This window comes from Durotheca rogersii, assembly GCF_024521655.1.
Source record: "Durotheca rogersii strain YMJ 92031201 chromosome Unknown GGS23scaffold_4, whole genome shotgun sequence".
Taxonomy (NCBI): Eukaryota; Fungi; Ascomycota; class Sordariomycetes; order Xylariales; family Xylariaceae; genus Durotheca; species Durotheca rogersii.
In genome coordinates this window covers 325,929-340,332 of record NW_026251235.1, presented here as the reverse complement: position 1 = coordinate 340,332, position 14,404 = coordinate 325,929, and the positions used below count along the sequence as shown (strand labels likewise).

Genomic DNA, 14,404 nt, shown 5'->3' with positions numbered 1-14,404 from the left:
TTTATAAACGTATACAAAATGCCTGGTCTGCAAAGCGGTGGCCCCTGGAGGGGTACGTCAGCTTATCTGTCTGAAAATGATGCCTATAGTTACCCTATAAAATAAATTGTGAGGCATTTTACGTACCCCTTCTCGAGAGGAAGGGCTGAAAGGCAGCTGATCGGTGCCGGCGAATAGGGTCATTGTAGGTAATTTGATGGTCAAATGATATATCACCGCTGTTGCCGGCACTCGACACTGGGCTCATGCGAGATCTCGCATGGTGCTTGGAATTGGTGCTTAGAATCATCTCTTGCGCGTAGCACTCGGCGATAACAACACAGGAAAGCATCACCGCGATGGAGCTTGCGGCTAGTATTGAGCCTTTTCTTTGCCCCCTAGCCGCGTTCCTCGACCCCAATGACAATGATTTCTATCGGTTGTGCCAAGCAGAGCACAATGAGCTTGTAAACGAGAACCAGTCAACTCTCATCTGGGGCTTGTCGGCCTGCAACCCGTGCAACAGGGTAAACGCTTTCTCCTCCAAAACGGATCATTCATGGCGAGTAGATGGCAGCACAGCGATGGGCCGCCAACTCTTCATCACGCCAACATTCCTGCTTCCAGAGCTTCCCGTCAAACGTATCGACCTCATCATACCGTGTCAATCAAAGCATCCAACTGGCATCCGGCGAATGCTCCGCTCGTCAGCACTTTATCACGTATCGAGCGCGTCAGTTAGGCAATTAGAGATTGTGCAATATCTTGAGCATATCCTCTCTCGATGGTCATCCGGGATTCCATATTTTGATCAGATCTACAAGGCTGTGCCTTTTGGTTCAAGGATAGTTGTCGAAGAGCTCGCCGCCGATATCAACAAAATCAAGGTCAGATTGATACCAAACAAAGGCTTTGCGGAGAAACTCGTCCCACTTGTCCATCTTTACAACCTTTGGAAGCTGCCAGCGGGTTCTTGGCCAGTCTCCGTTCCCGTAGAAGACTTGCAACACATATCCCACTTGAACGGCAATGTGTCGGTGGTGCAACTTCCACATAAACATGGATCAGAACTATTCGTCTTCAAGACGAACCTGAGGGAGCCTAACAGCATATACCATGAACTCAAACTCTTGCTCACAATGGCCCCGCATCCGAATATCATACCAAAACCTCGCTACGTGGTGACCACTGCAGACGATGGAGCACCTTCTCCTAGGCTGCTGGGTTTTATCCTTGACTACTATGGATCCGGGACGCTGCAAAGTGTACTAGAAGGAAACTCGCGTCTCCCATTGCGTACAAAGATGAGATGGGCGATGCAAATTGTGCGTACAATGAGTGCGATAAGCGAAAGTCCAGCTCAGTTCTATTCGGATCTGAAGCCGGACAACCTCATGCTCACGCAGGACGGCCTTGACCTGGTCTTCATCGACTTTGAACAAGCGGGCAACTGGGACACGTTCTTGGCACCTGAGCTCTCATACCAACTATGGATGGAAAATCTATCGCATAACCCGGGTGTCCCACTAGCACAGCGCGAGAGATACGAAAACATCCTCAAGATAGTAGGGAGGCACGGATCAGGAGAAGATGTTCTTGGCCCCACGGACACGTTTCGGAATTCATGGAAATCTTTGCCACCTCCGGAAAGAGAACAGGCCATGGTTTTCACTGTTGGGAAAATTCTTTGGTGCATATTTGAAGAAGTCGCGCATACCCGCAACTCGACTGACGAAAGGTACGAGAAGGAAACACCAATAGAGTTCCCAGCCTTCTCCCGGACGCCAGAGAGCCTTAGGTCGCTGATTCAACGATGTACGATGGGCGCGCCGGAGTGGACACTGAAGGCAGAATACAAAATCATACGCGAGGACCTCAGGTTTGTATCTGTGCCGACATCGGGGGTGATCGGTGCAGGGGACGAATGTACGCCGCACGAAGCCGTGTATGCTGCCAAAAGAATGTGGACATGTCGTGTGCGGCAAATGCAAGATTTTATGGAAACCAGGGCTCGTTGGCTCGCGGGAGCTTCAGTCGAGGGAGACGACGTGATTCTTGGGTATCCTTGTAGACCGTCCCTTGCCCAAGTGCTGTCATTCCTCAAGCTGGAGGACAAAGGAAAAGATGCGGCAGAGGCTTGAGGTAACCAAAGTTATTGTAATATCGACGTATTGTTAGATACATTTACTCAATCTTCTCGCGCTCGACCGGCTATGATCCATCTAGGGGGGGGGTCGAAGACTCAAGTTAGGTAAAACAAATGATTAAAGTGAGAATGCCCGCTTGGTCTAGCACATGCTTCACTACCTAGATCTGTGTCACTCTTCCTTGTCAAATACAAAGGCCCGCACTTCAAAGCTCTCCCGTCCACAGTCTTCAACTCCTTCGATCTTGAAAGACGAGTGTAGACAGACTGGTAAGATTTCGTTAGCGCCAAGGGTCCTAGCTCTGCAACGGAATGAGCAGTCATACATCTTACTCTAGCATCCACTGATGAGTCGTGTATCTTCAGCATTGTCACCTCGTTGGGTTCCTGGTTGGAGAGATAATACCACTTATGCCTCGGGTTAAATCTCGAATAGAACGTCTCGCCTACATACTTCCGCCGAACTAGATCCGTCGTGACGAGGTCTTCTTCGCGCACCGTACTTGAGTCGCATATTGCCAGCGGCCAGTTGGTGGCAGTCGTGAGTGGTTTCCAAACGCTTGGTTAAGATTGAGCCAATTGGGCGATAACCGTGGTTGCGGACCGGTACCACTTACTTTACAATTCTGAACCTTGTCTTCCTCAGACGCTCAGCGTCTTCGGGTAGGTGTACCTCGAGTCTGGTTATAGCGCCTTTGTAACTCTGATCTACAGGAACTCAGTATGCTGTTATAAAAGTAAGAAGGTTAAGATTGCTCACCAACGTGAGGATGGGTTACCGGTATCATCCTGTCCAAGCCGTTGTTCAAGTCTAGAGTCCTTGAATGGAAGTTCTCCATATCCAGGCTCGATCTCAACTGTTGTGCAAGCAAAATTAGCTGCTAGTGCTAGTCACAAAGAGGTCATAGGACGATGAAAGCCGGCATAGTCAACGGACCTTATAGTCGAACACCTTGACAAAGTCAATTGGCTTGCCATCCTGGCTTTCCAGTGTCAATTTTATGAACTGCTCTACGTCTTTGATGTAACCATCTCGAATCCAATCATGGCCTTTGCTTTGAATAGCGTCAGCCCCAAGTCCAGCCCAGTCTTTTGGACCTTCCCATTTCCTCCAGCAGACGCTCTGCTTATCGAGGGTGAATTGGTCTTCTCTGCCTCTAACATCTTCGACAACGGTGGTGCGGTCCTCAAATTGCTGGTTTGTACGTCTGAACCTTTCGGGGTCATTCTCGATGGAAGGAAGGTTGATAAGGATCTCAAAGGGCTTCTCATAGTCGTGGACCTCGGGATTGTACTTGAAGTAGGAGAAGGTCCCGTTCTGTGGCCCTGAACCCGCTTTCGGACGTACTTGGTTTGCTGAGTCAACCATTTTCGTAGTGGTGCGATTGAATACGTTTCAGGGTCTCTTGAGGAACCCAAGTGCTGTGTTGCACTGTCTTGAGTATTAATGATGGCTATTGACTGACCAGGCACCTACTCCCCCCCGCAACGCAGGGATCTGATTCCCCCAGAATAGGACTTAGCATCGAAGAGACGAGGCTCTAGGAAAAGAACCATGGTCGGTTGATATAGAGGACTTGGTGTGGTGTACGGTGGATAGGGGTGACTGGTCGCCACATTATGCAGTGACAGAAAGTGCACGTTACAAGACAGCGGATCAGTGATATGTGGCCGGCCAATATACCCTGGATGACCCAGCCCTGCAGGTAATTATTGACACTTTTGCTGACCGGCTGAGGCGGAATTTGCGGCCTAGCAAGTCTGTCTTGAGCATGTGGTCTGATAAATGCAAGCTATTTCGCTGCGTTGGTTTGGAACGATGAAAACCCCTGATAGAACAGGGTGTGGTGATGCGGGGTTAGGCCAACTACAAAGCCAGAAAAGCTGCACTTTTTGATAAGAGCCTCTCGAGAGCAGGCTGCAACCGAGGGTGGAGTAGAAGGAGGGAGCTGAGCTGAGCGTGGGATGGCTACTCGCATGTTACTCTTTCGACTAGCAAAATAATGGTGTTTGTGATGATTGCAGAAATCTCATTCTGGATACCCAGCATGACACGTAGCTATCAAACTATATTTCTGCTACATAACATCCAGTAAGTTGCTCACTCCACCCATGGTAACCCCAGCCGCTTGAGAGATTGCCCCCCCAATAGTGAAGATCTTCAAGTGGCCTAGAAATATTTCCAAGGGTCAATATGGCTGGCTCTGAGGCCTATCAAAGCAGCTACGAGGTTTCAAGACGTACTCATAGTAGATCAGTCGGGAGCGTTTACTTAGCCAGACATCCCATGGTCATTGAAGCCCTCGTGGACTTTGAACAAGTCGCCGTCGGGATTGTTGGTCTTGCGATATTCCTCAGCTTCCTTTTCGATTTCGGCAAGGTGCTGCTTCCAGGGCTGAACCCTAGAGTCCTCCGGCGCCTTGCTCACCGTAGACTGGACTATGAACTGGGGCACAGTCGTCTCGGGGGTGCTTGCTGGAATGACCTTGTCCATTGTGATTTGTTCTGTTCTTGTTGCGAGTTGGTGTATCTTGAGTGTAAGAGCCTTGGAGAATGAGTTTCGAGGGGGGGAATAACTCCTGGAAGCATACCAACGAGCGCATTTAATACTCCAAGGCTCCCGATGAGGCTCCGGCTTGACATACTCAGTATTTCGTCCTCACACCTCCCTATGTATAGTGATAATGCTGCCAGACCCATGGGGTAGACAGACGGCATGTGATGGGTGTGCTGCTCTGCATACCAACCCCTGTTCAGCGCTCCTGGATCTGCATTTCTCTCCCCCGCTTAGTGCTTGTCATGTATGAAATCAGGCCAACCGATGTGGTCAAATTGGACGAATGAGGTCTCGGAGATAATATGCACAGCTACTGTGTAGTCCTGACCTTCCGTGGAGTGATGAGCCGACATTCCCAATGTACCAAGTAATCGTATAGGAGGGGCAAATTATCTTGATACTCCAACACTTTGCCAGATACATCCATCTTCAGAAGCTGGTCCAAGCCATCCTTGGCTTCTTTCTCTAGGTTTACAGCAGAGGGATCGTTGGGGTCAGTCTTCTTCAGGGTTTGCGATAAGTAATACTTCCCTCGGATCACGTTTTCAACGGGCCATAGGCCACCCTCGGTCGAATTCAGCACTTTTTCAATGTGCTTTCTGAAGTAGGTCAGCCATGTGGTTAGCGTCGTTGTGGATTGCATTCCTTACTTTGCGTCGACATACTTCCCCAAGAAAAAACAGACGATCCCGATATTAAGCCGCACTTCTAGGGTTCGTACGTTATCCTTTCCACAGTCAAGCTCGCAAAATTTGAGCAGATCCCGAAGCATCGCGAGCGCCTGCGGCATATCGCCGTGTTGAAAAAGTACATTTGCGTAATCGAACTTGTACAGAGTCGCTATTTGAGCTCCTGGCGTAGCCTGTTCCACAAGCTCGTAGCCCCTTTTCGAATACTCGACGGCCGTTGCGCTGTCATTTTCATAAAGCAAGACATAAGCCATCTGATTGAAGTACTTGGAGTACTCGTAAGGGATTTCGTCCTCGGTGCCCCATTCCTGGTATTGACGATAGCATAGCTCTAGATTCTTCCGGGCGCCTTCGAAGTCATTGATCTGCTGTTGGCTGCACACTAGGTCTGTATAGCTGTTGTGTAGCCAAATTCTGTCCTCTAGTGTGACGTCTTGGTATTTGATCTGTGCAAAGCATTGTTCACGGATTTTGACACACTCTTTGCGAATTTCAAGACCCTCGTTCCGTTTGGTGAGGGCCATAAAATCGGAACACATGCCAACGATGGCCAGGGAATCGGCCATGAGCCGGCTGACTCGAGGGTAGCCTAAGCGGTCCAGGATCTTCTCCACCATCTTGTTAATTCTGTAGGCTTCCTCTATCCTGCCACGGTCGTAGAGATCCATGCCAGCAACATCCGACAGTAATTGAGCAAAGAAAATATCGCCTTCTATGTCTGGCCACGATCGCTCGAAAAAGCTGAATGCCGTCATAAGATGGGGGAGCACTCGTGTGATGCGAGGCCAAACGTGGGCTTCGGCAATCTGGAGTTTCATCATAACAGAAGTTTCCGAAAAGTTTTCTCGGAGCAGATGGATTACTCTCCGGAAATGCACATCTCGCTGTTCTGGATTGTGGCTGAGCTTTTGAAGCATCGCTGCTTGTGTTGCGCGATGGATTCTAAGTCGATAGTGAGTGCCGGATGATGTCCGCTGTATAAGTCGACCTTCACCTAGTTCTGCAATGAATGAAACGTATCTATTTTCTATCAGCTTCTATACTGCGTCGGTTCGGAGGGAGATGAAGTACCTCGATTTGTTCCGTAAGAATTCCAAGTCCTGGAACTTCACATCCACAAATAGGCCCTCGCTTATGTCGTCTGGATTCATAAAAGCAAGCATGAAGAGAAGACTCGTGGCTCCGGATGACAGCTTCTCAAGAATCTTGTCGTGGGTTGTAGATGCAGCCCTGCCGTATCGCCATGTACCATCGCTTTTCATGTCCAATGCGGTGCTAGTTGTGCGAATGATATCGAGATAGTCCTTGAGTGTGCTTTTAGAAAGCTTCATAAATCCTTGCGCGTGCGTCAGATACAAGGGAGAACCTCCTAGCTCATCCGAGATCTCGCCAGCGATGGTAAGTGCCGTATTGTCCTTTATGAGCTGGGGCATGGCCATCTGCTGCAGCAAGAACTTGGCGCCGGCGACACGGCCGAAGGGCTCCAGATCTAGTTCGCGGTCTACCCAAGGAGCTGACGTTTGAGAAGTGACAATAACGGAACTAGGTTTACGCGATTTAATGAGTTTGTATCGCTTAAAATTTTCCCAATTCTCCACGTTGTCAAAGACGATCAGCCAGGGCCGGTCTACACAAGTCAGCGATCGATCTGCCATGCGGGTGACGGGTTTTACCTTGGGCTTGAAGCCAGTCCAATACAATTTCCACTTGTGGTTCGCCTATCTCAGCGTTATCAAAGAGACCAAGTCTCCTCCCGATATGGCCAAAAGTCTTGAAAGTTTCCGTCTCTTTCTCGGGATCCGCAGGTATCCAAAGTATGATATCATACTTGGATAGACTGTCGCATCTGTATGCAAGCTCTATAGCAGTTTCTGTCTTCCCAACCCCACCAATGCCATGGATGGAAATGGACAGCGGTCTTGCTTCCTTGTGCTCGCTCAGCCACGCTGACAGCGTTTTCAATTCTTTCTTGCGTCCGGTGAAGCTCTTGTTTCGGTCGATCATGATGTGCTGGAAGGGATACTCTATTGTCGGACTAGACTTCGGGGTACCGTTCGAGTTCTTTGCTAGAAGCAGCAGTTGCGCTTGGCTTTGCATCATCACATCATCGACCTGAATGGCTCGAGCTCGTTCGGCGGAATGAACAGCGCGGTCGAAATCTTCAATGTCGCTCTTCAGTTTTTCTTTTGTCTTCTTCAACGTTCGCCTCAGCGAGGACGAGATGAGGTTTCGGAGTAGAGCCCCTTCCCATCTTCGAGTCAGCATGTAGCCGCAATAATACGGTTCAGGGGTATGCACAAAATGGATTCTTAGCTAGATGCCGGATGATAACCAAACAGAAATCGATATACGTCTCAAAAATAGACTTCAGGCTGATCTCAAGAGACTTCTTGTTTGAATACAGGCTGAGATCCTTCTCGAGATATGGCAGGAGGCTTTGAAGGATGCCAAGTTGGCTCATGATCTCTTCCATGGATTCCGCGAAGATGCAGGCACACTGTCGAGAGAAGGGAACGTAAGCATGATGGGTAGAAAAGAAATGCAAGTTCGCTGCTTGACGAACCTGAATCACAACCAGGAGGATGCCCCAAGTCAGAGATGCGATCGACTCGTACTGTGTCGCAGACGATATTCCGGCAGTGAAGGATTTCACATGATCGAAGGTGGGATAGAGGTATTTGATCACTAATGCAGAGACTTTCCTGTTGGCGAATTGTTTGGCGAGGACGTCTATCGCAGCTTGGAAGCTCTGGAGATCTTGGTTCTGGAATGCTTCATCGAGTGTGATGACTGGCACCTGGGATACGGCATTGGGCTTATTCCTCCGTCGGCGCTCCAGCAAAGCCAACAGTGCCTCCAGCTCCTCCTTCCTCGGCTCTACGCTCTGAGACCAGATATGACTCGAAGCAGATTCCTGGCTCATTGTGCTCTCCTACTCAAGATGTAGCAAGCGTTCTAGAAGGAGGCGTCTTCGGTACGACAACTGTTTATGGACACAATCACAGCCAGCTCAAGGTGACAGACCGCCCTTAAAGTTTATAGACTACAGCGCTTGGCCAGACATACAAATATATTGGGGGGGAACAGCGTAGGCACTCTATAGGGAGATCGGATAAGGAACAGCCTAACTTATAATACCTGGCCCGGTACCGATTAAAAACTAGGAGTAATGAGAATAAATAATACTTTAAAAGGCACACATATCACATAGTTGTTAAATAAGTGTCGCGGAAAACGTAGACGCCTACGTTACGCTGTGCGGAGTGTAGGATTATAATGTGGCTGGTTTAACTGCTACGTGGTAATAAAAGAATTATTATAAAAAGTTTTAGAAGGTAAACCTTAAGCTTATTAAGAGTTGTTAAAAATTAAAATTAACAACTTTTATTCTTTTTATACCGTTTTACTTTTAACTATTGCGTAAAATATATATATCTACATCTATAACTTGTGTATATATGTCTGTAAGGGTTAGTTTAACTGTTACGTGATATTAACAAAGTGTTATTTATAATGAAAGAATACATTTAAATTAAATTTTATTAATAACTCTTTTGATGTTTTAATCATTTCTTTAGCATTAAGAAAGGGACCCAGTATTCTATGGACTAGAAGTATTAGAGGGTACGGCTTGAACCGCGCATAGAAGCGCGCCACGAAACTGCGAGATACTAAATGGAAAGCTAAAAACGCTGTAAAAGTCCTAGCTCAGCACGCCCCTTGTAACATCCTACGGGAGGTCACGGGGTAGCCATAGACGTTCTCCGCGGGCGTTGATCAATACTACCTTATACTACTACTCCAGCAGTGTTTTACCTCTTGGCAGTTCGCCGACGTGGAGGTTAAGTTATATGTAGGACTTGCACGATCCCTTGCTGCCTGACATGGCCTGGTCTCTTAACGAATGTCCGTGGGCTATTAGCATTGCTGACACTGAAGGATTCCCCAGTGTTGCCCTCCTTGCTTCCTCCATCACAAATCTCGTACGGAGTACTGCACATTGTCTGCAACTTGTTGCAACATGGGGTCTGAGGCTTGATGGGAAACCCTCACCGACGTGTGATAAACCGGAAGTGTGATAAAGAATGAGGCTCGACTATCACGCGAATGCCAGCCCTGTTTTTCGTCTATTGGGCAGGTTTAAGCTGAGTTACCCCGCTCCCTTCTCTTCGTCCATGACAGCTGCAGGGAGGCAGCCCAATAGAGGCGCATTTTACGGAATCTCAGGCTTGCTAAGTTGGAATACTGTCAAAAGAACAGACACAGTAGCTGGGCGTCGAATGTCTTTGGGACGGGGTGGCATTCGAAACAACTCGGTTAGCACCCCCGCAATTCGCTTTCTGGTTGCTCAAGGTGCCCCTGTAATCCCCGTTCCGGCAGGCAAGAAGGATTCAGCCGGACGTAGGCAGATATCTCATTAACTGGCTAGCCGATGTGACACGCACGCACATTGATGCAGCCAGCCACCCACAACCAGGAGCCTGCTGCTGTGTATGTGATACATAACATTTGCCCTGCCTCTCTGCATGTGCGGCCATGACAAGGCTGGGCGGCTGTATTGTACTGCCAACAGCTGGCGAAGCAGTCACAATCACAGAGAGAGCGCTCTCTCTCTCAACAGACTATACCCTTCCATCCAGCACCATCTTTCCTCTTTCTTCGTCTCGCCGAGAAGCCTGAGCTGGGCCGCACTTGTTAGACCACATCCCATCCCACGCTGCACCCATCATACTCATCCCGTATGTGCCTGTCGAGAAAGTCCGTCTTGGCTGTGACTGCTTGTCTTGTCATCGCAATAGCAATCAAGTTCAACTTGAGCACACTCAATCACCACCTGTCCGGGCCGACGCCATGTATGTTGAATCGCATCTTGCTGCCTCCTTATAATTTCAGAGAGAAAAAAAACTGACTTCAGCCCCAGACAGGCCACCAAGCACCATGGCAGGCCTGTCTTCTCGAATCGACGCTCTGCGCCCAAAAATCGAAGAGCTGATGCGTATAGGCGGCACCCCAGGCCTTTCCCTCGGTATTATGCACCAAGGGGAACGCGTCTACTATGCCAGTTATGGCTACCGCGATGTCGAGCAGCGTCTTCCGCTAACAGACGAGACTATCCTCCCCGTCTGCTCTTTAACGAAGGCTGTCACTTCAGCAGCTTTAGGAATTCTTGTCGATGAGAAGAAGTCGAACTGGGACACGTTGGTCAAGGACGCTCTTCCTTCATTCAACATCAAAGACGACATCCTGCAAAACCACATGACGCTCTCTGATCTTCTCTGCCATCGATCAGGCATGTCGTGGGGCGATAACCTCATCATTGGTACCGAGAACAATATACTCATCAGTGAAAAGGATTCTATGGCATACCTCAACAGCCAGACTCGCTTGCTTCCATTCCGCGGACAATTTGCCTACAACAACCTAGCGTACGAGCTCGCCGGCAAAGTCATCGAGTCGCTAAGCCAGCAATCCTACTTCGACTTTGTCCAGAGTAGAATTCTTGACCCGCTGGGCATGACCCGTACTTATCTCAAAACCCCCCCTTCAGACCTGGACAACGTCGGAAAGTGCTACAACGCGCTCGGTAACGGAACCTCGGCACCCGTTACCTGCGTCCAGGCTGGGAATGACTGGTTCGGGACTCCGCACGCGGGGATGCGATCCTGTGTCAGCGACCTCATGAAACTATACAAGGCTTTCATGACGGGCTTCAACGATCAGATTGCGTCTGGGAAGACGTCGACAGATAAGCTGCCGTTGAAGCAGGTCAGCCAGCTCATGTCGGCCAAGATATTCATGGACCAGCCTTCCAGAAATGAGGCATCCTACGGTTTCGGCTGGGGCAGAGTTCAACTTCCCGGGAGACTGGGTCAAATAGGCATCAATCCTGGTCTGATGCCGAACGGGATGCCCATCGTTGGCAAGGGAGTCGCGCCACGACTGGTCATTTTCCATCAGGGAAGTCTGCCCGGCGCCCTCTCTCTCAACCTCCTTCTCCCAGACACCGAGAGCGCGATTGTCATCTCTTCGAACGCTCTAGCTCTCAATGATGTTCCCGACTGGGTCGGACAGCTCGTCCTCGAGGAGTTCCTCGAGGTCCCCGAGTCGCAGCGGAACGACTATATCGAGGCTTCCAAAATCTCATCGGCAGAAAACCTCAAGTGGTACCCTAACCTTATCAAAGAGCTTCAGCAAGCTCAGAGGAACGGAACATCTCCAAAAGAGCTTGAGAGTTATGTCGGAACATATTGGGACCGTCTTCATATTTTCAAGATTGTCGTCACCGTGGAGAGTGGGGCGCTCTACTGGGCTCTCCAGGGCCTCGAGTCGGAGAAGTTCCGCCTCTCTCATTATGAGGATGACGTCTTCACCTGGCTCCAGCCACGCGAGGAACTGTCGCGGCGTGGTCGATGGGTGGGTACCGATCAAGGACCGAGCTTCTGGAAGGTCGAGTTCAAGATAGGTGAAGCTGGCAAGCCTAACCGTCTGTACTGGGTGCACGACAACGATGTTCCAGCGGCCGAGTATAGTAAAGAGTGACTCAACGGCAGGCATCCTGTCCGAGCTGCCCTCTAATAGCCCAAACTCAGAACCGACTGTTCGGGAGCCCTTACGTAGCAAGGACTTACTTATGCAGGCATGGGTGGCTATTTTCCACCTGTGGCTAATTCGCAAAACCAGCAGGCAGATGATAGATCTGTCATTTAATCCATTCAAAAGCTGATAGTGTTGTATTTGTTTTGCGCATCGTACTGCCATACTAGCAGGACTTTCCTACGCCAATCGTAATGTATATTGTAATCATGGCTTACCTCGTAGTGAGCGTGTCAAGACCTCATGTTTAGTTTGGGCTATTTTGTGACTATCACGGAGAGGTTGCTCCCGTTAGCTCGCACCTCTTCGTTGCCTTCATTCCTTTAGTTGGTTCTGAGATAGAAAATGTCTTTTTCTTCCCACTCGGCTCTCAGTCGCTCGCTCCGTTGCTCCTTGCGCGTGCTCTCGCACCGCAGCGTATTAGCTCCTAGCTCAGCTACGTGACAGGGACCAAATTACTTAGTGGTCCCATTTTATCCGCGAGGCCGGGTATTACACAATCTGCACTTTTTGACGAAGTGCGTCAAAAGTCGTCCTGTGACAATAACGCAGAGCACACAGCCCATGGGACAGGCTCATCATATTAGGTAGGTAGTTTCTGACAAATGCCAAGTCTGAGAACGCCTTGCCTGACCCAACCCCGCTGTGATCCGTCATAATACGGCGAAGCGGCTCGAGCTCGGTGTCTCGGCGGTGTAGGTAACTGACATGCAAGGCCTGCTTCCATAAATTCAACGCCCTGTCACCCATCCGTCCAATTATATATAATATTTGTTCTCTTTTGACTCTCTATCGAAGACTAGCGATTCATCTCTTTGTCGTTACCGTTGAGTTGTAATCATTACTGCAGCAATTCCATCGATCCCCCTCGATTCGGTCGTTGGTATCACAAGCCCTGCGCCTTCATCCTCTAAAATAGACTGACGATGTCGGTGCCACCAAAGATCCGCTATGTGGTGGTTACTGGAGCTGGTGTAAGTACCTACACGTAAACCTGTCTGGCCAAACTTTCAGGGGCTAAACTCGCCACCGTACATAAGGGAGAGCCAGAAGGGAACCCTTCTCCAGCTGTACGGGACTCTCTGCCGTCGGAACTATCTCTGGACGACGGAACCATGGTCAAAATTCTAAAGTACCCGCGTGAAAGAACATGTTCTTTCCGTGAGATGCGAGAAACCAACGAGGAGATCTGGTCTAACGATCCCTCTGTATTCGGAGAGGCTACAACCTTTGCTGGAGGCCGCCTACCTTATATTGACTTGGTCCTTCATATCGGCAAGTGCACGCAAAAGAAGCCTGGTTATTGGGTCGAAAGCGTCGCCAGACGCGACGTCTACAAGGGCGTCGACGATGAAGGCCAGACTTTTCCGCCTGGACAAACAGGCCCGGGAGGAATATGGGAGCGCTTACCCGACAGATTGAGCCCTTGTTTCGATATTGACAAAGCTGCCAATACAATTGGCCGCGAGCACCCTGTAAGTGTCTTCCTTTCTCCTTCCTCTGTATGATCTGGTAGTACGGATTGTTTACAATAACCAGGACGTAATATCTGGGAGATCTGATGACGCGGGAGCCTCATTCTGCGAGCTCGAGTTGTTCTCTTCTCTTGCCGTCTGTGTGAAGAGAAGGGAGGCTCTTCGAGCCGCGTTCTTTCACATACCGCCTAGACAACTGCCGCAAGACATCCAAGCACATACTGCAGTTACAGTAACTCTTATTAAAGCATTGGTGGCTTGAATTCATGTCACGTAGCAATTGAACCAACCCTCATATGCCTACATACCCCGTAGGGTAATGTAGGCGTCTACGTTTTATGCGACAATTTATATTATAAATATTATTGGGTTCCTTCTGCTGCTAAAGTAACTAGTCGTGAAGCATAATGATTTGATATGATGCACCCCTCAGGCAGAGATCTCCGTCAGCTGTTTGGCAGAAGGCTTGGACGAGGCCGTGGTCGTGTTGGGGTTCAGACGATATATATATCACGCGTCTTCGTCTGATATCCCTTCTTACTTTCCATTTTCCAGATCTCTGATCGTTATACGCTCTCTCTCTTATCACACACACACTCTCTCGCCTCGCTATTGTGGTGCCCGATCTGGACCCCAATATTGCCCCCGGATGCTGGACCAGCCCCGCAAGATGAGTCACCGAGGAAGAGATAGCTGGCCTGCCGCGTGGCCGTAAAGAGGTTGGTAAGGTGCGGCACTTGCAAAGAGGCAGCCAGGAGAGAATATCACAGTGAACTCGCCCAGGGTGTAGCGGCAACCGATCATGCATGGGACTCAAGCAACGCATGGTAGTATAGGTTGTGTGCAGAGAGAACGAGAACAACGACAGAGAGAACGAGCATAGAGCCCGACGTGAGGCCCCATGCCTCCCATGCGTGCGAAGCGCCGCATGGTCGCGCTCCACCGGGGAATGCTTTGACTCGCT

General features: G+C 49.6%; 5 protein-coding genes across 5 annotated transcripts; 3 read left to right on the top strand and 2 right to left on the bottom strand.

Annotated features, from left to right (window-relative positions):
* Positions 1-338: 338 nt before the first annotated feature.
* Positions 339-2,120, top strand: GGS23DRAFT_593922 (uncharacterized protein; the record flags this gene model as incomplete). Its single annotated transcript, XM_051518090.1, has 1 exon — positions 339-2,120. One exon carries the CDS (start codon positions 339-341, stop codon positions 2,118-2,120), a length of 1,782 nt encoding a protein of 593 aa, XP_051374454.1.
* Positions 2,121-2,208: 88 nt separating this feature from the next.
* On the bottom strand, positions 2,209-3,706 carry GGS23DRAFT_353137 (uncharacterized protein). Its single transcript, XM_051513150.1, has 5 exons — positions 3,063-3,706; positions 2,886-2,982; positions 2,743-2,833; positions 2,452-2,684; positions 2,209-2,392 (listed from the first exon to the last, which is right to left on the bottom strand). The coding sequence occupies exons 1-5, from the start codon at positions 3,492-3,494 to the stop codon at positions 2,298-2,300; spliced, it is 948 nt and encodes a 315-aa protein (XP_051374453.1). The 5' UTR covers positions 3,495-3,706; the 3' UTR covers positions 2,209-2,297.
* A 1,286-nt stretch (positions 3,707-4,992) lies between these two features.
* GGS23DRAFT_603273 (uncharacterized protein) lies at positions 4,993-8,294 on the bottom strand (the record flags this gene model as incomplete). The annotated part of the gene is made up of 6 exons (XM_051519454.1): positions 4,993-5,281; positions 5,333-6,391; positions 6,443-6,998; positions 7,045-7,614; positions 7,670-7,868; positions 7,935-8,294. The coding sequence occupies 6 exons, from the start codon at positions 8,292-8,294 to the stop codon at positions 4,993-4,995; spliced, it is 3,033 nt and encodes a 1,010-aa protein (XP_051374452.1).
* A 1,713-nt stretch (positions 8,295-10,007) lies between these two features.
* GGS23DRAFT_353098 (putative D-aminoacylase) lies at positions 10,008-12,074 on the top strand. The gene is made up of 2 exons (XM_051513149.1): positions 10,008-10,224; positions 10,297-12,074. Coding segments are annotated over exons 1-2 (1,617 nt in total). The 5' UTR covers positions 10,008-10,222; the 3' UTR covers positions 11,912-12,074.
* A 440-nt stretch (positions 12,075-12,514) lies between these two features.
* On the top strand, positions 12,515-13,805 carry GGS23DRAFT_353078 (uncharacterized protein). The gene is made up of 4 exons (XM_051513148.1): positions 12,515-12,552; positions 12,681-12,939; positions 13,006-13,440; positions 13,505-13,805. The coding sequence occupies exons 2-4, from the start codon at positions 12,892-12,894 to the stop codon at positions 13,700-13,702; spliced, it is 681 nt and encodes a 226-aa protein (XP_051374450.1). The 5' UTR covers positions 12,515-12,552; positions 12,681-12,891; the 3' UTR covers positions 13,703-13,805.
* Positions 13,806-14,404: the final 599 nt, after the last annotated feature.

What these genes read in the sequence shown, in the direction of transcription:
- GGS23DRAFT_353137 (XM_051513150.1), bottom strand. Translation starts at nt 3,494, where the DNA reads ATGGTTGACTCAGCAAACCAAGTACGTCCGAAAGCGGGTTCAGGGCCA. An exon ending in GGTAACCCATCCTCACGTTG is followed by an intron (nt 2,834 to 2,885) that starts GTGAGCAATCTT and finishes GAGTTCCTGTAG; the next exon opens with ATCAGAGTTACAAAGGCGCT. An exon ending in AGTGGATGCTAGAGTAAGAT is followed by an intron (nt 2,393 to 2,451) that starts GTATGACTGCTC and finishes AAATCTTACCAG; the next exon opens with TCTGTCTACACTCGTCTTTC.
- GGS23DRAFT_353078 (XM_051513148.1), top strand. Translation starts at nt 12,892, where the DNA reads ATGTCGGTGCCACCAAAGATCCGCTATGTGGTGGTTACTGGAGCTGGT. An exon ending in TGGTGGTTACTGGAGCTGGT is followed by an intron (nt 12,940 to 13,005) that starts GTAAGTACCTAC and finishes ACCGTACATAAG; the next exon opens with GGAGAGCCAGAAGGGAACCC. An exon ending in CAATTGGCCGCGAGCACCCT is followed by an intron (nt 13,441 to 13,504) that starts GTAAGTGTCTTC and finishes TACAATAACCAG; the next exon opens with GACGTAATATCTGGGAGATC.